Here is a 25,958-nt window from a genome sequence, read left to right as displayed (position 1 = left end):
TGCCCTTTCTGAAACACCGCCTTCAGGAAGTCATTGGTGTTGCATTGAGGTAGCTCATATAATGAGCTAAGCATATGTGCATTTCCAGGTGCTTGCCAATTGCTGCTGGCTAGTCTGTAGGAGTCTTTAGGGAGGGCTGCTCTGTGATGGAGAAGCTTGGAAACTGCAGCTCAGAGGAGGAGCTTTGCCCTTGAAGGCGGAGCTAGGTCCACCCAGGCGTTTTACACAGCTGAATGGTTGCCATGGGAGATCAAAGTATTTCTCAAACATGCATGAGAGAATCAAGGAAACACTCCAGGTATGTTTTTGATGAGGGAATAATGTTATAGCATGACGAAATGCTCAAAACAGTTGATTTTACATAACACTGCCCCTTTAAAATCTAAAAAAAGGGAAAAGTAATGAAACATGAATAGTTACTGAACATCATATAGAGGAAAAGTACCAGAATGGTTTGACATACTGGAAATAAATCCCATCCTTGCCGTGGGGAGGGGATTTTGTTTGCAGCTTTGTTAACTTGTGTAATAACACTGCCCCGTACTTTATTACCTCATCGCTGAAATTTTCACATGAACTCTGATTTGTAATACAAAGTTATGTAATTGGAGCTCCACCCAGCTACAAATTTAAACTAAGGAGTGTTCATGTATTGCATGACTGATCAGGGAACTCGCTTTTCATATTTATATAAAGATTTGAACATCTTCATCTACAGTACACTTCTTTTCCCCTGAGAGAGTCTCCATTTTGAGTGTGGAGCTACGAAACCATCCATAGAATGGATCTGTGGAGGAAGGGGGAGGGGGAAAACGTTCTTTGTTGATATGACCGGGTCACAACTGTGTGTCAAAGGGACAAAATCACTCCCAGGACAGAAAGATGAGGGTAAATGACATTAATTACAGGGGAAAATAATCAACGTTACAACATGGTTTACATTCCATGCCCCTTTTTGAAAAGCCTGGACTGGTGCCGTTCTTTCTCACTCTTTTTTTTTCTTTTAAATCTCTTGCACTCTGGAGCACATTGTTCTCGGGAGCTTCCTGTTTACATGACTCGATCCCAAACAGAGAGAACGCAGCAAACATTACAGTACTGCAGGATAGTTTCAAGATGAAGAAGATGTAGCAATTCAATACAGAGGAATGTTAACAGATTGCACATTTCCTTTCCATTTGCAGCTTACACACAATGGAACATCTTGAGCCATCGATGGCTTAACGAGAAGATGATTAGATTGGACCGAGATCAAAAGAGACTGGAGATGCTTCACAAAAGCCAGAGGAACGCATGCAGCAAGAAGTAAAACGTTTGCTGCTTTAGCATACGCGTACAAGCATATGAATATGTACAATGTCTCTGCAGGGCGTCATACTCACATAGATGAGGCCAGAGTAGTATCTCTCCTTCAGGTTGTGCAGCACAGACGCTTCGTTGAGGCAGGTGAGCTCGGCCATGTCCTCCACCTTGCTGAACTTGGGCGGGTTCATCTTCTGGATGTCGTCCTTGTTCACCTTGATCTTTTTCCCGGAGTCCGCCAGCTCCACCGTGCACTCGTCGCCGCGCTCCTCCTTGATGGAACCGGCCTCGAAGCCCAGGCGCTCCGAGGGGACCCATACCAGCTTCTTGGTGGCCCAGTCGGCCTGCGCCAGCGGGTTGTTGACCAGGTTGCGGTCCACGTACAGAAACTTGTCCGCATCTGACATGGTGGCTGGAAAGAGAGGGGGAGCAGTTAGAACAGGAAGCTCCGACACAGATTCAGTGTAATAAGGATAACGAAAGCATAAAAATAAAGACATGAGGTTGTAGAAGTTGAATGTCTTCAAAAATTTTTATTTTGACTCAAGACTGTGAAGATTTTGTGCATCTAAAAAAAAATTCCACCAACAATCTGGCCATTTTAAAACCTTGGACGATGAAGCCACATAGTGCCATTTTATAGAACAATCAAGTACATATGTAAACTTCAATTTTTATAAAAATGCTGTATATGTATCAAATATGATTTAAAAGAAATTTGACTTTGTAATTTAACTCCTTAAAATTGGGCCTCTGTCTCTTTAAAAACTCCTGCTCTTTCTGAAACTACACCTTCAGGAAGTCATCACAACATGACTCCTCCATTAACCCTTTAGCAACGTTTTTAACGTTTTATTGAAAAGTAGCTCTACACTAAGCACAGCTGACCTGCAGATCTACCAGATGTTCATCAATTGCTGCTGGCTAGTCTGAAGGAGCTGAATGAGAGTCGTGGGGGAAGGTGGAGCAGAGTCGCCAACGTGATTTCATGCATATCTGACTATTTTCTGTCAGTCAAGTTTTATATTTGCATTACATCAAATTGTAAACACTTTAAGCTCTAAATTAGGTCACAAATCATGATTGTTGAGTCTTAAAATCGTCATTGCTATTCAAAATTTAATGGCTTTAGTGAAAGATGTTTGAGTCTAGCAGAGCACATGCTAAAAATAGATCATTATCTTGATTCCAATGCTCTATTTACCTCAAAGGACTACAGGAACAAAGAAATGGCAAAGAAACAGGAACAAAGAAATGGTTTTGAGTATTTTGTAAAAAAAAGTCTGAATGGGGAAAAGACCCGATACAAACTGGAAACCGGTTTTGAAACAAGCATTGAACTTTTACGTTCAGAACAATATTATGAGACCAATTAAGAGAATTAAAGTCTTCCTGGGTTAGAGGGGCAAGCTTCAACGTCACACATTTTGAATAAATCCCAAAAAAGTAGTTTATACTCATTTCTTATTTGCATACGTACACGTTTAAGTGCAACACTGTATTTCCCACAGTTACTCGAACATTTTTGCACACAGCTTTGTGCTCGTAAACATCTTGACAGAGCACTTTGCAGAAAGTGACTCAACCGGTAGAACCAGAACCGGGAAGGAGAAAGTGTGCAAAATCCAAGTCATCAAAGTCGCAATAAAGCTGCAGCGCTGTGGGGAATTAACCCAACATGAACCGCTGTGACTGACAGCACAGCCCCGGGCTTTATCGGTCCAATTATCATTCCAAAACTGCAGGAGCATGACACCATTTTCGCAGCGACACCACGGCTGTTGATGCCGGACATTTTTCCCCTCGTCTGATAGGACACAGCCGTCTGATGCTCAGCAGTTTCCAGAAGAGCAATGAGAAAGAAAATCACAGCAGAGGTCAGGTTAAGTTTGAATGCTTTAACTGACTTCTACAAAGTGAGTTGCCCTGTGGGAAATGGATGATCTATTGCCGAGTTGATGCACTTAAGAGGTAGAATGACACTAAACCCCAACGAGCTGGGATTTCTCAAAGCTTAAATGAAATAAACAACAAGGGTCAGGAATGATGCATTACAGAATTATGCACACTACTCTTAGTATGACCAATTGGGTTGGTTTAACACATGAGATTAGTCAAAACTTGGTAGAAGAAATCAGATTAAGCTGCTCTGACTGGGCAGACTATCTGAAATCTGATTATTTTTCTTAGTGTACACCAATATTTAACCACCAAGAGGTAGTGGTAGGGCTTTTACAGATTAATCAAATCTTGTTTTTTATTTCAGGAAAAATGTAACTATAGAAACCCCAAGTTGGTGGAAAATAAATAGCAGTAATGTCACCTGCCTTCCCGTTTTCTGGGGTAACCAAGCTTAAGCTCTTTTAAAGGAAGCTGTATATACTGTTACTGTAGTTTATTCATACTGAGAAGGAGAGCCAGATTTTTAGCAGTTAACAGGAAGCATGCTGGATTTAGGAGTGCCGATAGATTTTTGTAAATCTCAGTGTTAAGGATCTAAACTCAATTATGGAGACTTCTGTTCTGAATGCATTAACTGCTAATATAAGAGGCCTAAGGCAGCAAGACTTAATGACTGGTTAGGGGCGGGCATTTATCATATTGTTATTTATTGTGATAAATTTAAGGATTTTGATTCACTGTCACACAATAAATTCCAGCTAATGATATTTAAATCTGCCCAAAATGTCTTAATTGTGATAATTTTACCGTTTTCTCCACTGTTCAACAATAAATATTTGAAAACATAGTTACCATGTGCAGTTTGGTGATAGAAATCACACTTTTTTACATGACTGGTGTTCTAAAGAAGCATATTATAAAAGGGGGATGTTTTTCAAGAACATTATTTGTGTTTGTGGGACTATAATTGCTGCGACAGTCATGGTCATACAGTTGCATAAAAAAGTAAATTGTTTTTATCACCACTTTTATTGTCATCATAGTAGAACACCGTAGTCAATCTTTTTATCCTGTGGTCTAATTCCAGGAAAGGATTTAGACAAGAGGATACTTATCTAGCAACCCTGAACAGGAGCACCTAGTTTGCATACTTTAGGTCAACATTAAGATTATTTTCTTCTTTTGCCCTTTCCTTTGGTTTGTTATTTTGTTTGCATTTCCTTTTAATTCATGTAAAGCACTTTGTATTGCCTTGTTGCTGAAAATGTGGTATATACATAAAATTTCTTTACTGCAAAATATCTTTTTAAAATTTGAAGTCCACATCACCCACCTCTGACTGGTTAATAGCATTTCAATTTTTTTAAATGGGGGAGGGGCAAACAAAGGATGACCTTCTTTTACATTGCTTCCTCCACCACTCGACAACTCTGCTGTATAAATACAACTACAATATAGCAATTTTTAAAGAGAAATCTTAATTTGACAACAAAAATTGGTATAAGTTGGTCAAAGCTTTAGAAATAAAACCAAACTGGATACAACTCTAAAGTCCTGACTGACGCACCTCGATTTAAAAGGCTGCCCAGTCGCCTGGGGATGGTCAAAAAACTTCATGTGCCGTCCCAGAAATGAGAGGTTTTGCCATTTAATGCGCTCAAGCAGACAACTGATTTTTTTCATGACTCCCTGGTCTACAGGCAGATGATAACCTTCATTGCTGTCTTCATCTAGTAACCCATCCCCAGTTGTGGGGTGAACTAACCCATGTTTTTTCCTCTCCGCTGGCGACGAGCTTCCTCCTCTCCATCCCACAGCTCCCTCTCCCCTCTGCTGAGTGTTAACTCCCCTCCTTCCACGCTGTTTATCCAGACTTTTCAGGGTCACATTCCTCCCATGCTAACCCTTTATCAGGGAGGACCAACCAGCAAAGGCATTCCACAAATTTCTGTCTTCCATCCTCCTCCTCCTCGTCTTGCATCTTCCTCAGACATATTTTCTGATGCTTCCTCTCGTCTTTGTTCGGCCCTCGTTCCTGTCCATGTTTTTACCCATAAGCCCTCAGTGAAATAATTGTTCTTTTGCAAAGCTGCAGAGGTCGTTTACCGACATACGGGGAACTGAATGCAAAGCAATGAATGTCAATGACATTTCAAAAACCAAACAAATCCAGCTTTTACCCGTTTATTTTTATGAAATAATTTCATTAGACACAAAGTATTGATCATAGATTCACAAATCCATTTTTTCTTGCCATGTTGGAAATAATGCTTTTTTTTAATTTTTGCATTATTTTCCACAAATATCAGGATTCAACCATTTTATTTCTCTATTTACAAGTTAAAAAAAGAATAAAAATAATTTTTAAAAAAAGGGTCAGTTAAAGTTTGCGTCTAATTGAGTTTTTTTCCTTGGCATACAGTCCCATGACAGCAAGGGTTGCAGACTACTGAAATTAGAGCATCAGGAAGATTGACATTCCAAAAAAATAGGGGGAAAATATAAATGTATTAATATTTAAATAAAAGGGAAATTAGCATAATTGTTTAATTTATATCTCGATGTTCTTATTAATCCTATTTGACGGTCAGAGCAAACCGTCACGGTGCTCTGCAGCAAAACAACAATGCAATAACTGAATACATTTACAGATTTAAATACATAGATTTATTTTTCTACTAAACTTCTGAGACAAACAATTTTGTACATTTTATTTATTGAATTCCACATTTAAATATCTGTTACATTTCGGCCCTCGAATGATGATGTCTGGAATAGTTAGACTCGAGTGCTTGACACAGAAAATGACTTCGACACACAAACCGTTTCTCCAGAGGACTGGGGACTAAAAATGACTCCATCAGCTATTTTAGTTCTCCAAGTGCTGTTCTATATAGAAAGTAGAGGAGGGACAAAGAAACCCCTCCAGCCAGTTTAATACCTCAGCCGTGTCTTGAAGCTCTGGATGTTGATGTTATAATAAATAAAATTAAAGGAGAGCAATCAAACTCACTGAATTCCTAATAATTAATCGATTTAAAATGCAGTCCTAATGCATTCTAGTGAGTACGGTGCTAAATATCTTGCAGTGGGAACAATGTGACAATGGAAAATAATAGAAGTGTTCAACAATAACACTATTTAACATTGTAGCAATATTGTTCAGCCTGAAAAATCCACAATAAAAGGGAACCTTAACGGGGAAGAGGAACCATGAAGAAACAAAAGAGAGGAGAAGGACTCCAGAGACTAGACTGTTGTTACAAAGTGACAAAGTAAAACAGCAGCCTGGACATGGAGGAAAACATTCAGGAATGAGGGGAAAGGGAAAAAAGAGGGCAAAACAACATATCTTACCAAGTATTTTTGGTTTAGTTTCTAGTGCAAATTTCTTAATATGCTTGAAATAAGACGAAAATAACTTACAAGTTACAAATAAGAGTTTGTTTCAAGTCAATTCCTTAATATTGATGAAAAACTACTAGTTCAAAGGCAGATTATTTCACTTACAACATGGGAAAAATGTCTCATCTTAGTGTACTAATCTGCAGTTGAACTAGTACTTTTCAATTAATATTAAGGAATTACTGACTTACAACAAGCCCCTACTTCTGGCTGAAAAGTTATTTAATTTAGCTTTGTCTCAATTCAAGTGTACCAAAATATTTGCACAACAAACTAGACTAGGCATACTTGGGGAAGATATGGTGTTATTCCAGTGTGGCCTCATTTAGGAGAGAAAGCCAACCTTATAAAACTCAAGACCATCCAATTACTGAACTCTCATTCTGCCTCACTTCATTTCCTTGAGCCAACATAGATGATAAAAAAAGAAGTCAAGACAACCTCACACAGAGTCTGATCAAGTAGAAACATTCTCTCCTCCTCCAGCTGTGTGTGTGCGACAGGGGAATCTATAAACCAGCTGTGCTGCATTTACTGCTCTATTGTGAGCATCATCAATCGAAGCACAGGGTCAATAACTCTTCACTCCCCACCAACTGCGTCCTGTTACAGCGCTGTCCAGCCCTGCTTATCCTTGGCTGACATCCTCATCCTGCGTTTCTTGTTTAGTGCTGCTGACACTCCGGACAGTTTGACTTCAACCGTTTACATGAGCCGTTCCAGCGCATACACATGTCTATTTCTGCAGATTCAGGGCCCTGCTCTCTGGTTGTCCTCAGTGATGAAGCAGTTGATTTTTAACTGAACATGTTCCTCCTCCACCTCCTCCTGCTTCACCCAAGCTCATCTTGGAGAGGGAAGGGTGGGGCAAACGGAGGAGAGGGGAGGAAAGAGGAAATTACAAGTTGAGAAAGCTATTTTGCCATCTGGGGAACTTTGTTTAGGTAGGGTAACATGTTGGGCCTTCTTTAAAAAATAAAATAAAAAAAAACCTCGGCAGCAAAGAATAGCTGCTGCTAAAGTTATTTTGCGTTACAAAGCAACACATTCTTCTTTAAAGGAGAGATTTTGATCTCAATTATAGACTTTACTGGCTAAAAATAGACTCACATCAACTAAACCAATGGCTGCCAGATGATTAATTACAGTTAGATAAAATTAAACCGTGTTTCTTTATTTTTAAATTTAAACGCCACTTTCACAACTCGGTTTCAATTAGGCCGGCCACAGATATCAGAGGAGGTTTTAAAAGAGGTTGCTTTGAAAAAAGGAAAGCCTCGAGTCCTGCAGTTGTTTAGAAAGATTATCCAGTCACTAAAAGCACATTGTGATGTGGGAACTAAAGCCACACCCAGCCATGTAAATAAGGTAAACAGCTTTACTAATGAGAGGAAACCAGAAGCCGAGTAGGATACGTGAGCAAATACTAGGGATGCACGATACTTTTGGCCAATATTACCTGTAAACATTTAATATTGGACATTCCGTCAAAATAACTCATCGATATAAAAAGAGTCATTTTATGATGCCTGCAGCACAGCATGTTAAATTTGCACTGTTTGAGTATTATCGTCTTGGAGAAAGCAAATGTCGTTAATAAATTTGACATTAAACATAATGTAGGTTGAAAGTGTTTTCAGCCTCCTTTTTAGTATTTGCATTTGGTAGCAGGCTAAATTGACAAAGATAATGCATATTTAATGCTTATTTTAACTCCACAGTAGAGAAAGCCATATAGTTTCAGTAAGTAGGTATAGGAAAAAATATCAGTATTGTATCAGTTACCGGCAAAATGAGTATATCGGATATCGACCAAAAATCCAATATCGTGTATCCCTAGCAAATATATTGACTAATAAACCAGCTGATTTCAACTGTGTCTAATTTAGACCCAATTCTTTATTTAATCACTTTTGTTCAGTAACATCACAGCCGTATTTTTGGAGTCTCAAATCACTGGGTGGTTCTTCCAGCGTTGGACCAGTGTGAACTTTTTTGGGGGTTTGAAATTCTGGAAGATTGCAGGTAAGTTTAACCAGTGGAAGCCGAAACGTAGACTTCCTGTAAGCTGTGGCTAAATGTCAAAGAGCAAAGATAATCGGGAACACGGGTTGTTTAAAAAAAAAAAAAAAAAAAGGCCAAAGAACAAATTTCTCGTCCATCATATGAGAACTTATCTCATTGCAACGCTGAATCCACAGCTTGCTGTTTATTTGACAATAACCGATAGGGAAGAGCACCAGCCCTGTTTTTTTTTTTTTTTTAAAAAGAGATAAATACAAACCTTTGGGCAGACGGTGAATGATTTCTTCAATCAACATTCCAGTTTGTCAGCAGTATTTCTCCTAAAAGGAATGCTGCTTTGAGTCCAATAGTTCCAAAGGACCAAATGATTTATTACTAGTACTCTTCTTCTTTATACCTCATAATTCTTTACTACTCATTTCATGTCTAGGCTGTCTTCTCTACTTCAGCCCAGTGATTTTTTTAATGCAGTTCCCGTTTGTGGTATCTCTACCTTATCACTTATCTGTTGAGTCACGAGCTAACCATCTACACACCATCCTCAAACAAAGATATGTTTATTTGAAAATGAGGGCATTTGCCATGCAGCATGATTTAGATGTATGTGGTAGATAAATGACCGACGGCAGCAGGAAGATGAAACAATTACACAGCAGGGTACAAAGTTCAGAGTCTAAAATGCGTGTCATGCATGTCTTCCGCAATCTTTAAAGCATTAACCACATTGCAGTTTCACACAGGTATGCTGCTCACATCCCCACAAAACTACTTCACAACACATAGTTACTTGGGCACTTTGTCAAAAACCTTTTTTTTTACGCTTTTTGGAGGGGTAAAATATGAGGGTTTATCAAGGTCCCTTGTACAGAAGTCAATCTTTAAACTGACACACCACAGATTGAAGGGCGGTGAGGTCTAATCAAGCAATACACCATGACCGCAGAGGTGAAAAGCACAAAGCACATATATTTGAAGGGTTTGGTCAAAGCCTGCTCTGTGCCTCAAGTCTTTTCTTTACATTGTTTGAGTCGGAGTCATTTCCAGGCATTGTCTGAGGCTAATGAGGCTTTTCAGGTGCTGCTGTGGGGAAGAGGACGGAGGAAAGGCCTGGAAGGTCTGGGTGGTGACAAGAAGGTTGAGCGAAGGAAAGAGGAGGAGGGGCTGTGAGCTATACAGTGAGAGAAGTAGTAATCAAAAATCTGTGAAGTGGTGGTTCAAATGTGCACCGACACTTAGGGTTAGTAAGTGGTCGCACAGTGTCAATCTGAAAGACTTGCATGCAGTTGTTTAAAACTTTTTTTTCTAAATTGAACAAATTGGTTGAAACCTAATTGGGTCAAAGAAGCAACTACTAATTCTAAAGCAAAACAACAATAAATCTGATTTGTTTGTTTCACAGGAGAGGAAAAAAGGGAACAAGACATAAACCACATATATGATCGTCATTTGCATTTCCCATTTCAAACTTTAACTAGAAAATTTCTAGATTACGAATATTTCCTGATCCAGGGTTTCCACCAGAAAACTTGCCAAACTTATTTTGTGTTGGAATAAATTTGGAGGTGTAAGCAGGGATCATAATTTAGAAAAAATGAATTGTGAAGCCAACGGGCAAGTAAAGAGACGGCACAATTGATGTGCATCCCGTCACACTCAGTTCAATGCATCAACTTTGTTCATTTATTTGCAATATTTACAGTTTCTTTCACTTCCAGTGTTAAATGTTCACTAGAATTTAATGTTTCTTTCTTTGAGAACGTGTTTTTGAATTATTATACCGTTACTGCTGCATTATAATGGAGTTACTACATGAAATTGGTCTCAAAATAACATTATCGCAAGAACTTCTGGGACTATTTTATCATGAAACAAAATTTGTTATTGTGACAACTCTTTTGTTCCTTCACCGTTTGGCAAATATTTAATTTTCGTATCCAACCAGGCCAGTCAACCTCAAAAACAAAGAACAAAATCATGCAGGCAGTTTCTCTCAGCATCTCTTATCCATATTCAAGACTTTCCCAAACTGGCAGCAAACAGCTACAACGTGCTTGAGAAGTGAGAAAACAAACTGAAGTTCATATGGTAAACTAGAGAGCTTATAGTTTTAAAAAATTAAAGTTAAGTCCAGTTGTCATCCACTCTTGCAGCTAGATTTTGTTTTTCATAAAGGCAGACATACTTCTGTAATACATTTGCAATAAAGCAAGATCCAGTAAGTCAACAAAGGCCTGTAAAGGAAAGCCTTTCAAAGCTTTCATAGTTTCAGAACCTAAAGAAAAAAACCCAAAAAGACATCCTGCTGCAGACGACAGCCGTGGGTTTCAGAGTACCACCCGACATCCTCAGATACGCTCAGACTGAAACCTTCCAACAGCACTGAACTGCTTCAGCTCGCAGTGCAAGTAGTCTGCATTTAATTTTGTCTAGCCCACGGTACAAAACTCTCCCAAGGGGGGCGCTTGTGTGTGGACTTTGCTGACACATGAATGATGGAATGCAATAATCTCTGCAGGGGGCTCCAGAACAGCTCCAAAACTGGCTATACGAACAGAACCCGCCCCGAGAGAGAGAGAGTTTCACAATACGATATCAGGAGTTGATTTAACAAGATGACTAATGCAATAACAGGATATGACACGCTCAGTGTCACCCAGCAGGACTTTTTAAGGAACATTGTCCTGAAAGAAGAGAAGATCTTGACACTTTAAGCTGCTGGAACCATATTTAGGCATTAAAGTAGAACGTTTTATTGCTTCTTGGCAGAAAACAGCTGACCCGACAAATATGGTTCCGATTACAAACCGAACCACAAAGACTCCCGATGAGTACCTGACCACATCCAAACCGATACATGTAGGCTGCAATAAACTGTTTTATTAATCGGTAGGATTTATTGCGATGTTTGTGGATCGTTTTGCTTCTGGTTCAGACACTAAGCCTCCCTGTTTGCAACTCTCCAAACGATTAAGGAGTGCATGCATACCGCAGACTGTTTGCCTGCCACAGTGCAAACAATGACATGCCATCTAAACACTAATGGCACTGACAAAGCCTATGCATTGAGTCGACGTTAACGTGATGAGACCTGATGAGAATGTGACACCTCAGACTCCAGAGGGATGACGGCTTAATATCCCGGGATCTGGATCTTTCTTTTTTCCAGCAGAATGAAAAGGTTTGCTGAGCCAGACTGCAATTAAAGGCTCTGAAACGAACGACTAACCAAGATATATGCCGACAGCTCTTTGTCATTGGGGCACAAAGATAAAACATTCTCGCCTTGATGGAGCGCCCGTCAAGTTATCTTTGGTCAAGGCTTTTCATTATTTTCCTTAAACATAGAGTTCATCAAAACTGGTTAAAAAAATGACTGCATTCATAGTCTGCGAGTGAATCTCAAATTAACAAAACTGGATTGCTTTAATCCCACTTGCTTCAGGAATATGCCTTCAAACGTTTTTGCACCAGGCAAAATGTGGATTTGAATCTTTTTCGTCACGTTAGCTGTGTTTTCATTCCAAAATATGTTCTGCCAATGTCGAAAAGAAACAATTTCACAATTGCGGTGTTTCAGTTAAACAAGAAATACAATTAAAAACCACACAGGAATAAGTTTCTTAATGCAGTAAGTCAACATGAGATATATTCATAGCGCTAGCGCCTTATTGAGGCGACAAGCTTCTTATACTTGGGAGCGGCTTCGTATTTATTCAGCGTTTTGAAGAAATTGCGTTTGACGATTTTACAGGAGAGTGAAAGATTCAACACGTCCAAATCACAAACTCAAGTCTTGACCGACTTTGCGATGATGCGAGAGCTCTGGTGGAGCTAGCTGCACATCGTCCGAGGAGGCCAGTACCTACAAATTAGCGCAAGTTGCTAATGAAGAGAAACTGGTATGATGCGAAGAAAGTGTTTCCATTGCAGTTTTACAAATTACACTAATTTTCTTGCACCTGAGAAACCACCGTATCCCAGAGCTAAAACTTTCTGTAAAAAGTCTGGAGTTTTTTGCAAAACTGCCGTTTTTCCACTAAACAAACGTATTTTCGCAATTGCAATTTGCGCAATTTTATTGTCAATGGAAACAAGAGTTTGTGTTCCAAAGTTTAAGCTTCTTCTAATTAGAGACTAGAAAAAGTTTCAGACTGACCAGGCTTTATATTAAGCTACTGCCACCCCTCCTCTACTTGTTGCTGCACTAGCAGTTAGCAGGCTGACACAAGGTCGCGCTACATTTCTCCCATGCTTCCAAGACTTTGAGTCGAGTTATTTGGAAATATTCCTGGTTGTGAAACAGGCAGATTCCCATCGTCACCCATTACTTTAACACTTTCAAAACGTCAGCTGGCTAGCTACAAGCAGCAGGTTTGATACCTGAGCAGACAATGTGACTGATAAATGAGAAAACATTGCATCACCTTGTTACAATAAAACATTACAGACTCCTAGCATTACTCTATAAAAAGCAAATGGTCAAATCAGCACAGTAAACATATTCATTTGAAATCTGCTACTAGTTTAATGAGTATTTTCTAATTATAAGTCTATATGATGATACCAGAATCACAATACCTAGTGTGGGAGAATGTTTTTGCTGCTGCTGAAACAACTGTAGCTCTCATTTTGAATTGAAAAAAAATTAGACATTTAGGTAAAAAAAATTTGTTTTAACACTATAAATTCATGGTATTTTGTGACACTGTCTCTTAAATAGGACGGTAAAAATGATTTAGATTTAATCCAGCCACTGAATAATTGCAAAAAAGAATTTTTACATTCCCAAAACGTTTGATGAAAATATCTTCTAAAACCGATATACAGATAAGTGCATTTACATTGAAGAGAGTCAGTTATTAAAAGAATGCAGCTGTTCTCATTAATTAGTTGCAACTATTATTTTGGTATCATTTGAAAGATATTATTCCCGTCCTTGTTTGTCATATAAGCTCTGGACACTTTATTGATACAGCCAATACTAAAAGAGACGATGAAATCTTATATAACGGAAATGTTTCCTCTCCACATTCCCAGCCAGATGAAAGTATACAGACGTTTTATTCCGTATAATTTCAGGAATAGGCCTAAAGATTTCTTTTAAAATGTGCATGCGACGTTTATAAATCAGAGTGGTCCAATATATAGGTGGTTTGAAGTTAAGGCTGTGAAGGGCGGCAAAGAACTGCGTTTTTTTTTAAGTCCGCCGGTAAAACGGTGACGCCATGCTGCCAGTCAGACATGTTACCAGCCACACACCGTGCCTGTCTCTGACCGCTGCTCTTCCAAAACTTCAACCACAAGCTAAGCAATTGTCTGTTACCGAGCTTGAGGTTTTAAAAAGAAAACTCATCGTTTCACGTCCACCTGAGTTTAAACTCTTCACCGTGTTTTCCAACAATTCATTCAAGTAAATCACTTCCTGCCTCCGCCGCCGCTCTGCAGTTTAGCCTCTCACCAGCTGCCACTCTGCTACGGCTGAGTTTGACGGCCTGTGTTCCCAAAATGTAACGCATTCGCACACGCTTGTAATTTTAAAACAACCGATAAATGCGTTAGAGTTGTTAAGCGGAAGAAAACTACCGCTAAATCTCAGAAGGAGGTGCCGCTCCACCCAGCTCGGTTGCTGAAGTTGCAGCGGTCAACTAGCGAACCGAGCTTCCTGGTTCACTGCACTTGCTGCTCTGACCAACCTACTGAATGAGTTATAAAACAGCACCTAGCTAAGCACGAGCGCCTAAAAAGAGGTAAGCTTACCTGGTTTTTGGTTGCTGTTCGCCTTTCAGAAGATGGCTATCAACAACCGCAGGGCTCAATCAGCGTCGCCGGAGTCAAAACTTCTTTTTCCTGTCGACAGCAGAGTTCAGACTAAACTACAGCGTTCGCTTCCTCCCTAAACTTCAGTCACCGTTTCTATCGCTGCTTTTTTTTTTTTTTTTTTTTTTCTTTCTTCGCTCCCTCCTCCCTCTTCTGCCGTCTGCTTACTGGTTCGCCTAATTTCACTTGAGCCGGGGTGCGGTCCACGAAGAGGCGGGACCTACTGGTGACGTACAGTTCCACCAGCCAATGGCTGAAGCTGTCTGATAATCCCCAGCACATTCAGCCAATCGGGTTTCGAGTAAGGCGGGCTCAAAAAAATGATTGACAGCGGATAGGCGGATCCAAACGCCACAGACAAAAATGAACTTGAAAAGAGTTGAGAGAGGAGGGCGGAGAGGGGATACCGATAAACCCCACGTTTAATGAGCCTGGTATGTGCATGCTTAGAATTTTTATGACCATATAAGTACCAGTCACTTTCAGGATGAGCTAGGTTATCCGAGGGTCTCCCCTTATGTGTCAGCGTGCTTTACTTTGAACACCGTGTGCTTTGAAACCAGCTGTTTGGTACTTTTGAGGTCCAAATCTGCCAAAAAAAAGTTTGAATAATTCCACATGAAGTATTCAGTGACAAGATTCGGGTAGTTAGACATTTATACGACAAACCAACAGGAAGTAGAACATGTGAAGTAGAAGGAAAGTGAGATATGAATTTCAAAATGTTTTACAAATAAAAAAGCTCATTGTGCATTTGTATTCACACCCTCCCCCTTTACCCTGGTATGTGTTTATATGGTGCCTAAATTGTCTGCTTGTATGAAGGTCATATTTGCACCTTCTCATTCATAGAACGCATTTGTTTTCTAATTTGTTGAAAGAGGTCAGAGGTCAGAAAGAGAGAAAAGTAGACAGAAGTGTTGAGACTCACCGCTACTTCTGCAAATGTGTCTTAGTGGTAAAGTCAAATCACTCAACCCTTTTGGAACCTGTTTCTACCAAGGGAATGAAAATATTTCATAAAAAACTATTCTTAGCTGCACTCTTGGAAAAAAAAAAAGTAACCCAGAAAAACAACAGCAAATTGTTTGATGATTAGCTAAAACTCTGCACTTTAGTTTGTGGCTAACCTTGCAGTGCTATGTGAAAGTATTCACACCTTTTTAACTTTTTCACATTCTGTCATATTAAAATCACTTCAATGTATATTTTAAACATTTTATGTGATAGATTAACACACAATGTAGCATATAGCTGTAAAAGTGGAAGCTAAAGGTTCATGGTTTTCAAAAAGTATAAAGATCCCACCGGGTGATGCTACCATCACCATGTTTCACCCTGTGCATGGTGTGCTTAGGTGAGATTTTTCTGTGCAAAAAGCTTGTAAAAGCGCTTCCTTCTCTTTCACATTGAGGCTCTATGTCTTGTTGAAAAATCCCGATAAAATACGTTGCAGTTTGTGGTTGCAATGTGAGAAAATATATCATTTTAAGGAGTATGAGAACATTTCAACCTTTTCCATTTTGCACAAATTGCAATACATTCAGCTTTGTGCAAATCAGCTATTCTTGATGTTTCTCTTGAAAAGTTACGTTTGACACAAGAACGTTGATCACACATACTATGCTGTGTTGTAATATTCAATGATTTGCTCCAGTCTGTGAGACAGGTGAACCAACCTTCGTGATCAGACACGTTTGCTACTCATGGGAACCGCTGCAGGTGATGATCTAATTAAATGAAGCAAAGGAAAACACTTCAACTGCCAAATCACACTTGACGTTTGTTTTCGTCTTGATCTCTGAAAAGCTAAGAAAAAAAAAAAGCAATATACTTACGAGGGGAGGCCGTGCGAGATAACACCTTTTTATCAGTAAAATCAAGTTCTAACCAGGACATGCTTCAAATGAGTAGTAAAAGGAGGAGTTTTGTGTTGGGGGAAGGCCGTGGCTGGGAAATGATGGACGGAAGCGTAATACCTCTGCTGAATGGGACGGCCCTAAATGAACCCGTTTTCACGCAGCGGTTCTGTGGGATTCGTACTGAGAGACGAAATAAAGGCTCAGAGCCAATTCTATCACAGGCAGCAGGGAGACATTAGCAAGGTAATGTAACTAGTCCTCAGATTTAATGTGAAACAAAAAAAAAACTGTTAACCAACTGTGAAAATAGAAGTGATAAATTAGTGCAAACCATCCAGGCATATTCGTGCATTTCACTGTTTTATTTTTGAGCAACTGTGCACAAACCCCCCCCCACTGAAACACATTTGGATGATCATAAAAAAGAAATAAACAAAAAAAAATATTGTCAAGACAACCTGAGAAAAGAAAAATAAATGCTGTAATTAAACTTAGTATCTTAAACCTGTATTTGTTTAGATGTAAATGAAATTAGAAGTATGATAAGGAACATGAGAGACTACAATCAATCCCAAAGGTTTATGCAGTTTTTGTGATGATAATTAAAATGATCTTTCTAAAAAGCAATGATTGCTACAAGAAGAACTTTGAAGTTCAGCATTTTAAAAGACGACACACTTCTGTCCAGAACAGACAATGACCCATACAACGGAGCAGTGTGTCACAAGCTAGCTGCTTTATTAGCGGAGTTGTTTCAGCTGCTCTGTATAAGGAAGCTTACTTAAGGAAAAAATGGCTAGCAATAACTGCTAGCTGACATAACTAACTCTATTTTGTATGCTAACATTAGCTCATATATTATTGCTAGCTAAAATATATATTTAATGTTAGTTATGATACTAAAATTAGCTAATAAACTGGTAGAATTAGTTAATATTCTTTTGCAGCATGTTAGCTAAGATTAGTAAGCAGTAGCTATACTCCAATCCACTAGCATACCAGCATGAGCGTATTAGGTTAAATTTTGGATTATACTGTATATTTGGAACACTTTCTACCTTTAAAGCAAACTTTGTACATCATTTCTTATGTTGAATATTTAGACTTGATGATGTGCACGGTCATTAAAGCTATTGGCATAAATTAAGTTCCTAATGGAAGAACACCTCTGTTGACCTTTTGACCTTTCCAATCCAATAAAGACTGTTATAATTCAGCTTTTAAAAAAAGCAGGTGCCCTAAAACTTTCTGCTGTTGTCTCCTGTTAGCAATAGCTGCTAAAAGCTGCATAAAAACCTAAAGTAATATGGCTGCCATTTTAACCTGGCCTCATTTAACACAGGCTTTCAGGTCAAGTAACTTAAAACATTCTACAGTGGTTGGTATCCTGCATATTAGCGTTGTATCTCACAAATTTTAACATTTTCAAGCTAAGTCGTAGCTAAAATGGGCTAAAACAGAATCCCCCATTGTAGCCTAACAGCTATGTTGTAGCCTACAATAAAGTTACCTGTTAGCCAGAGATTTCTTCATTGTACCAAAAACTCACTATTATGTGAGTATTTTTCGGTCACAGGTAAGTGAATTACTTGAAAACTTCAGTTAACATCTCATAATATCCAGACTTCTGTCCCAGTTACAAGTTGGGAACCAAACAGGATGTGCTAACTTGCTTTATTAAACTAGTTGATGACAAAGTGAACGGATACCAATGTTACCTAATAATAGTACATTTTGCAAATTAAGACACTAAATTTCAAAAATATGTTTTGCGAAACACACCATGGAAATAAATCCATTACTACTGCAGCTATTGCTATGTTTTGGAAACGCAGCAGCTATATTGGATATTAAGAGCATAAAGAGCAGCAGTAATGAAAAACATCTTTCCTTCCTTTCATTCCTGGAACTCCAAATTTAGGGGAAAAAATATATTTTCTTGTCATTCAAAACATACCAAACTGACAGTCATCTTTCTGATATATTACTATTTTTTAAATGCCAGGAAATCTTGGGATTTATTGCTTGAGTTGACAAGTATTTATGTTAATCTTTGAGAACCAGTGATTTAAAGGAATGAGGCGGTTCTGCTAAAAAAAAAAAAAAGAACTTGACTTGTCGTTTGTTTAGTCTTCCCGCTGCACTGCAGTGATTCCCACCAGATAATAGACAGGAATAACAAGAAATGGTGCAAACACAGCAGGAAGCCTTTGCATAAACTGCTCACCATTCCCTGCACCTCACAAACAAACAAACAAATGAAAAAAGAAACATTCTTCCCCTGTTTTGCTCCCCCAACATCGCAGCGGGACATGGCCGGTGCCCAGTGGCAAACCTAAAATCACATTTCCAGCTCGGTGTGTTATGTTTGCTCGCGGCCTGCCGACGTCACAGGAATGTTTCCGTTGGCTTTCCTATACGTTCAGCAGCTTGGCAGAAAACGGTGGCTACCCGGCGTGCCTGCCTGGAAAATTCAATAACCTTTCTCCTTCCCCTATAGAACGGATGGGAAGTAGCTAAAATATCAGCTCAGAGGTCAGAGGTTGTGTGTTTTCTTGAGCGAGACCAGATGCTCATGGGGGGCAGGCGGAGGGGGTCAAAGAGGGGATGAATATAAAGTATGTGAGAACAAAAATTCTGAAAATTTCCTTTGCATCGGTGTAAAAGTGACAAAAACAAACAGAGAAGGAGGAATGAACGAAGACCTTACAGCAAAAAAAAAGAAAAGAAAAAGAAAAAAAGGCAGGCATGAATGACCAAATATGGACACCTCTGACCTCAGCGCCTCCCTCCCTTGCTCCCTCCTTCCTCCTTGCTAGGTTGGTTGTAATAGCAGCAGGGTGTGTCTGTAATTCAGGGTGTGTTTCAGCTAAAAGCCATTATATCATTCACTCTGCAAGAAAGGAGCCCATTCAGAGGCCGCATGGTGATGGAGTGTTGCTCTAAACCACCTCAAATCCCCCCCCCCACCACCTCCCCCACCATCCACAGTCCACTCTCACCCAGTTAATTACTTTCGTGAATTCATGTGTGTGAAAATTCACGCACGACAGTCCGGGCCGCAGTGCTGTGAAACCTGGACAGAGCCCAGATTCCTGTCGAATCTGGGAAGGAGTGGCTTGGCCCGGATCTCTTTACCTGAAAAGTTCCTCTGAGCTGTCATTATTTCTGAGTAAGACTAAACTTCTAAGAACATTTACGTGTCTTTTCGTCGTCCGCACCGCACAGCCTCCGAGCGCTTTGAGGCGTAAGCGTTTGTTTGTGTGCTGCCAGAGTACGAGGATTATTTATGAGCAGCTGGTAAGATAATGCTGTAATGTCTGAGTGGGTGGATGTTTACGCGGCCTTGTGTCCTTTGCTCTCATCCTGCCCCTCACTTCTCTGTCCTCTCCTCACTAATCAGCGCACAGGAAGTATTGATAAGACGCATGTTGACTCACAGAGCTGGAGGAATGTGGGGTAAAGGAAAGACGCAACACAGCTCATCTCTTTGTTTGCAACGATTCCTCCTCATTCATCATCCTCATGTATGTGTTGCAAAAGCACCAGCAGTCCCTCTGGTAGTACGTGTATTTTGTTTTTTTTTTACTTCAGTGTGTTTTATTTATTACAATCTCGTTGTATTGATTTTTATTTTATTTTTTTTTTGTTTTCAACTAAAATTAGTTGAAAACTAAGGAGCATTACAATAAAAAAAAGAATCAACTTTTTGTTAAAAGTTCCGGACGTTTTTGAGAGAAAAAAACACAGACATTTATGAGTTTTGAAAGTTGAATATTTGAGATTAATTTCAGATTTTTTTTTTCAGGGAATGTAAAAAAAAAGTGGAAGTATCTGAGCTTGAAAAGTTGACAATTAAAAAAAAAACCCTCAGAAATTTCTGAGCTTTAAAAAAAGCTAGAGAAAAAATCAGAGTTTTAGGTTTATCTCAGACATTTTCTCAATAAACAAACCTTGAAAATTTATCTTGAAAAGTTGAAAATTTCCAGCAAAAAAAGACAGACTATTTTTTTAGATTCTCAGAAATTTTCTAGAAAAAAACTTGAAAATGTTAAACTTTTAAAGCTTACAAATTTTTTCTAGAAAATTTCAGAGATCCCTGTCTGAGGAAAGAGCCAACATCGTTATCAGCCGATATTTTACAACATATCGGTCCGATAAATAAAAATGGTTAAATAAATATAACTATTTTTTAAAATAATGGCCAAAGTCATTTTTTTACCAAAAGTAATTTGGAAAAAAAATTCACCCACCTCTTTCTTTCCAAAGATGTTATAGATTAAGTAAGTAAGTATCGGTTATCAGCCATGACAGCAGTATTAATATTGGAAATAGATATCGACCCAAACTTTCAAATCGGTGCTTCCCTACATGCAAAGGTCTGCAAGTTGCTGCAAACGAATAGTAAACATAGCCCAGAACAAAGTATCTCTAAACTGTTATGCATGGCGGTGGCAGCATCATGCTCTATGGGTGCTGGTAGAGTTTATGGAACAATTCTGCTGGAAACCACAAAACACCTGAGACTGGGACAGAAGTTGAACTTCCAACAGGATAGCAAACATACAGCTAGAGCTGCCTGGCATTAAAATGACCTAGTCAAAGTTCAGAAGAGATCCAATTTGTGGGAAGCTGTAAAAATAGACGTAAAGGCACTCTTCATGCAGTGTGTTTTGGAAAGAGGAAATGGGTCAAAATTACATCTTTTAGAGCTGAAGCAAACCCTAAAGACCTTCAGTGAAAGGTGCTACTGGGGAACGGGCAGTGACGGAGGTGCCGCACTTTTCAGATTTTTACTTCAAAACAATCTGTTTTACAAAATAAAAACAAAAACAAAACAAAAAATCCAGTCGTTCCAAAGTCTGGGTTTGTAAACGTGACGAAAACTTCAGGTTGCATGAAGAATCTCTGCAGCACTTGTGAATCAGGTAAACCCGACAACGAGGAAGGCAGCCTGTCTTTAAACTGCAAATATGTCTCCATATTTACTGTCAACACAGAATCATCTGAGGCCCGAATAGATCTGACTGCTGCTACAGATTTAGTCTAGTTCCCACACACAAACACACACAGACGCACACACACCCTTCCTCCTCCCATAAAGTCCCCCCACCCCCCAACTCTCTTACTTAAAGCATTTTTTTTTTTTTTTTGGCCCGATGATAAAAGCGATATCATTTCAAACAAACTCACAGCAAACATTGCCTCTGAGAAAAAGCAGGCAAACAAAAAAAGAAAAAAAAAAAGAAACTGAGACGGAAGAATTCTGGCAACTGAGTTTTGCTCAGCGGCAGCAAAGCGAGAGCCGCTGGCTTCCCCTGGTCTCTTTTTTTCCCCTTATATGGTCACAAGAGTGGTTGGGTAGGAGAGAGAGAGGGTGGAGGTGTGGTCTATTGTTTTTGGCGGAAGAAGTGAGGGACTTATGAACCTTTGGTAGCTGTCGTCATCGCCGCCGCAGTCAGTCGCCCCTCTTTCCTCCGTCTTGAGAGTGGATGAGTGTGTCGGATGGATTCCTGAGCTTCAGGGTTGAGGCCTTCACTCGGGTCATGTCAGAATACGCTCTGATTGGGTGTTTGATTCACAAAAACAAAACAAAAAAAGTGACTGCATGCACACATAAGTCCAGACGCAGGAATGTCTTTTATCTCTCAGTAGTTTTGTAAATCTGGGCCAGCAGCTTTAGTCGCACCTGCTTATGTAATGCGGGTGGAATTTCCCCCCTATTGCTTTGTGTTTGGACGCAGCTGTGCATGAATACCTACCCGCTCTCTGATTCTTTTTTTTTTTTTTACTTTTGTTTTTGCGATGATCTAATCTACAGCGGCTCATGAGCCCGTCTATTGCGGGCTCGATAATGACATGGCTGGATTGGGCTGGGAATTTTTTTTTTTTTTCTGCCTAGAAAGTCATGAGAGGAAAACTGATGATGAAATTGTGACCGACTTGCTGCTACAGCCGTCCGCTTCGGCTTCACATGACCTCACTTCTACCGCGGCGTGTTAGGGACACTGTCGATGGAGGGAAAAAAAACAGCACATTTCCGCAAATAAAATAAAATAAAATAAAATAAAATAAAAAAGCTGAACATTTTTTGATTAATCTGAAGAATTTTCTAGCTTCTGAGTTTGAAGAGTCGAAAATGTGTTCCGAAAAAGCTCCGAAACGCGATGTTTGAGTTTCAAAAGTTGAACATTTTCAACTTTTGTCACTCAGAAAATCTCAAAAAGTCGAAAATTTTCGACTTTTAAAACTCAGATTTTTCCGATTTTTTCCCCCCTAGAAAATATCCGATTAATGTCAAAATATCGGAGTATTTTTTAGTTCGACTTTTTCAAATTCAGGACCTGAGAGTAGAAACGGCTCTTTAGGCTATGAAGGTTGCAGACCCCTCATTAAAACCACTTTATCGTAGCAATGGCTGTATTTTAGGGGCCTGCCCATGCAAAGCATGGCAGGAACCTATTGTTCTACACCCATCACCCTTAATGCAGCTCAAACAGCTGCGTCCACCCTCACAAAAGTGGTATCAAAACGTTCAGCTTGATCCCGAGAAGTGCGCTAATATTTATAGTGGGATTCTGAATTAAAATGGCGACATAAATTACGAAAAACGAGAAAATCCCACTCAAGTCAATGGAAGATGCTGGTACTTCAGGGTCACATCAGAAAAGTCTGACAGAGGAGTCGGTCCAACAACTGAGGGACAGAAACATATAGGTGTTAATAAAGAGTTAATCTTGTGACAGAGTCGGGGCGCTTAAAGGGGAAAGGAGAATTAGACGATTATAATGGATGCAGCTATGTGACAAACAATTAATCGTGATTAATTGGTTACTGAAATAATCATGAACTAATTTCGAAATGGATTCATTGATAACTAGTGTGCAGACTCAAAAAGTCAATTTGCTTAGAGCAGTAATGAGGCCAAAACAGCACACAAAATATAAACATTTAGCATTTAAAATAAACACCTTTGTCTGTAAATAAGTGTTAGCCAAAACTCAAGTGGCATAGTTTTAGATTTTAGTTCAGATTCACTAAAGGAATGCCACATTATTGCTTTTTAAGCAATAATATGACTTTTGTTTAAAAGGGGGATTTAATTATGTATTTGCACATTTTGCTATTATGAAAAAAAAAACCTGTGGAATGTGCCTTTTTTTTTTATCCCATTAATAATTTGTTACAATCGACTTGAAGGGCTTTAGAGTAAAAAGGGGTGAAAACACCAACGCATGCCACACTTTTCAGATTTTTATCAGCTGAATACCTCGTTTACTTTTCGTTTCTCTTTTGTAGCTGCACGCTACTTTGGGAGAATGGGACAAAATGGGAAAAAGTATTAATACTTCAGCAAGTCGGGCAAATTCTCAGCAAAACATTTAGTTTCTGTTCTCATTGGCTGAAAGTTGCTCTCCAAACTCCTGCGTCGTCCCGTTATTACAATGTTAATTATTCACAGCAGGTGCTGATAAATCGCCAGCGTATCTTTTTTTATCATCAGCAGCAGCCATGGCAACTTTTAAACAAAGCAGAAATCAAACCCATTTGCTCAGGAGAAAGAAACAGATACTGAGTTTCACCCTGAGGTCAGAGGGTGAAACTAAAAATGAAAGGCTGAACAGAAAGCAGGCCTTTTTTGTTGTTGTTGTTGTTCTTAAACCGTGTAAAATAAATGAATCCAAATTAAAAAAATAAATGCAGTTCCATGTGGGAGTGGGGACCTGTAGAGGAGTGAGTAAGAGGGCAGACAGTGCTGTTGGAGGGATGACATGAAAACAGTAATTTAGAGACGTGATATTTAGTGAAGTGGAGGGTGGCGCGTGGGCGTTTCAGGAGCGGCGATGAGAGCTTTTATGGCGGACGGAGCAACAACAACAACGAAAAAAAAAACATGTTCAGACACACGGATAACAGAGCGGAGGCGGACTAAATCTCTACAATCTGATAGCTGGAGAGTTTCTGAGAAAGTTTTGCTAATGAGAAGCGTCACACTACCAAACGAGGAGGCGACCTTTGACCTTCTAAACAGTTGTGCATTTTCAGTTTCTATATTTCTGCAGAAAAAAGCAAAAATAGGAATGTAATAACTCAATGGGTTCAAAGAAGGACATTTTTTATTAAAAAAATAAAACATTACAGTTTAAAAATGTGAACTAATTGATGTGTAAAAGACACAACCAGATTTTCAATGCACCGTGTAAGAAAGAAGATTCAGTTTAGCCTAGTTTCTAGTGCAAATAGCTTAGAAAGAGAGAAGAGGGAAACATTGTGATTGATTCAATTTTGAGGGAAAGTTGTTATCAAATCAACCTGTCATATGCATGTGTTAAATTCCTGCACAAATCAAATTCTACAAATGACTCCGTGGCTAAAACATGGAAGCATGCCGTTTTTTAACAAGCCACTGCAGCTGGCTGACTGACAGGAAACATGTCCACAGAACAGGACGGAGGCCTCAGGAAGGTGGATCAGCATGAGGTGTGGCAAAAAGCACATTCTGCAGTTACACAGTGTGAAATGAAAACAACGTGAGATGAGATGAGCAGAAATGAGCAAACTGGAAGAAATCAGCTGAAGAAATGTGGTTTAGGTCCAGAAAGTAACCCGCCTATGATATCTGTGCTGCAAAAAGCACAAAATCCCACTTGTGGTCTACTTTTTAGTGCAAATATTTTAGTAAACTTAAAATGTGACAAAACTAACTTACTAGTAGCTTTTCAGCAAGACATAGGAGCCTGTTTTAAGTAAATAATTCCTTAGCATTGCTGAAAAAGTTCTAGTTCCACTGGCAGATTATTTCACTTGAATTGCTGCAATTGAAAAGTTACTTGTAAGTTAGTACACTTGAAATAAGATAATACTAGGATATTCACACTAGAAAGAAGTCCAAAAGTACTTGGTAAGATTGTGTGTTTTTGCAGTGTAAAGAAAATAACTCAAGGTTCCAGCAGGCTGAAGGGAAGCAAACGGAGATTGTGGATGATTGGATGAAAGCAAGACGCAACGATGAGTGGCGACGATGGAACATAACGATGTAAACCAGCACATTTTCACAGCAACTGGACGCTGACGGGCAAAATACATACAATAAGGGTTTAGCGATTATAAAGTAACTTTTTAGGATGAATGCAGAATATGTAGAACAGTCTGGATTGTAAAACTCTTGAAAGACGATGGTGAAAATAGAAAAGGTTGCCATCCTACAAAGCTGACCTGTCAACAACTGTTTGTTAGCGACCAAAAAGTTCACAATCGTCACTGAAACTACTTGACACTGACAAAATCAATGATAAATTTTTAAAAAATTGCTGGAAATTAACCAATGAAAGAGCAGGCATTGCTTTAGAATTCTGGTCAAACAAAATGTTTTTTTTAAACTAATGAAACTGGCATGGACAAAGGTACCACAATGCACTTTCTCTCAATTTGACCTAAAAAAGATGTCTAATGGCTTTTAAGGTATATAAAGTAAAAATATTGGCATTTTTTTGGCAGGGTTTTTGTAGAAAGGCACCTAAAATCCCCACTTCCACCCAGCCGTAAAGACCCCCTGTCAGATTAAACAGACCTCAGAGAGGTTGGGCACAGTTCTACCAGGAGCCAAGCAAGACGGGGCCCCATATTTTACAAGGAGGAATGAAT

The 25,958-nt window shown here is 39.2% G+C and overlaps 1 protein-coding gene across 2 annotated transcripts in view; it reads right to left on the bottom strand.

Annotated features, from left to right (window-relative positions):
• LOC103468362 (myosin-9) overlaps positions 1–14,572 on the bottom strand; it is a 35,509-nt gene extending 20,937 nt beyond the window's left edge. For both annotated transcript variants that reach the window (XM_008415401.3, XM_017306347.2), the window contains exons 1-2: positions 14,392–14,572; positions 1,383–1,714 (exon numbers count right to left, since the gene is read on the bottom strand). In XM_008415401.3, coding sequence (XP_008413623.1) covers positions 1,383–1,709 — 327 coding nt within the window. In that variant the 5' untranslated portion in view covers positions 1,710–1,714; positions 14,392–14,572. The remainder of the gene's footprint in view (positions 1–1,382; positions 1,715–14,391) is intronic.
• Positions 14,573–25,958: the final 11,386 nt, after the last annotated feature.

This window comes from Poecilia reticulata, chromosome 8 (genome assembly GCF_904066995.2).
Source record: "Poecilia reticulata chromosome 8, P_reticulata-male-v2, whole genome shotgun sequence".
In the NCBI taxonomy this organism is placed as follows: Eukaryota; Metazoa; Chordata; class Actinopteri; order Cyprinodontiformes; family Poeciliidae; genus Poecilia; species Poecilia reticulata.
Note: the sequence above shows the minus strand (reverse complement) of the source record. Positions and strands in the feature narration are given on the sequence as shown.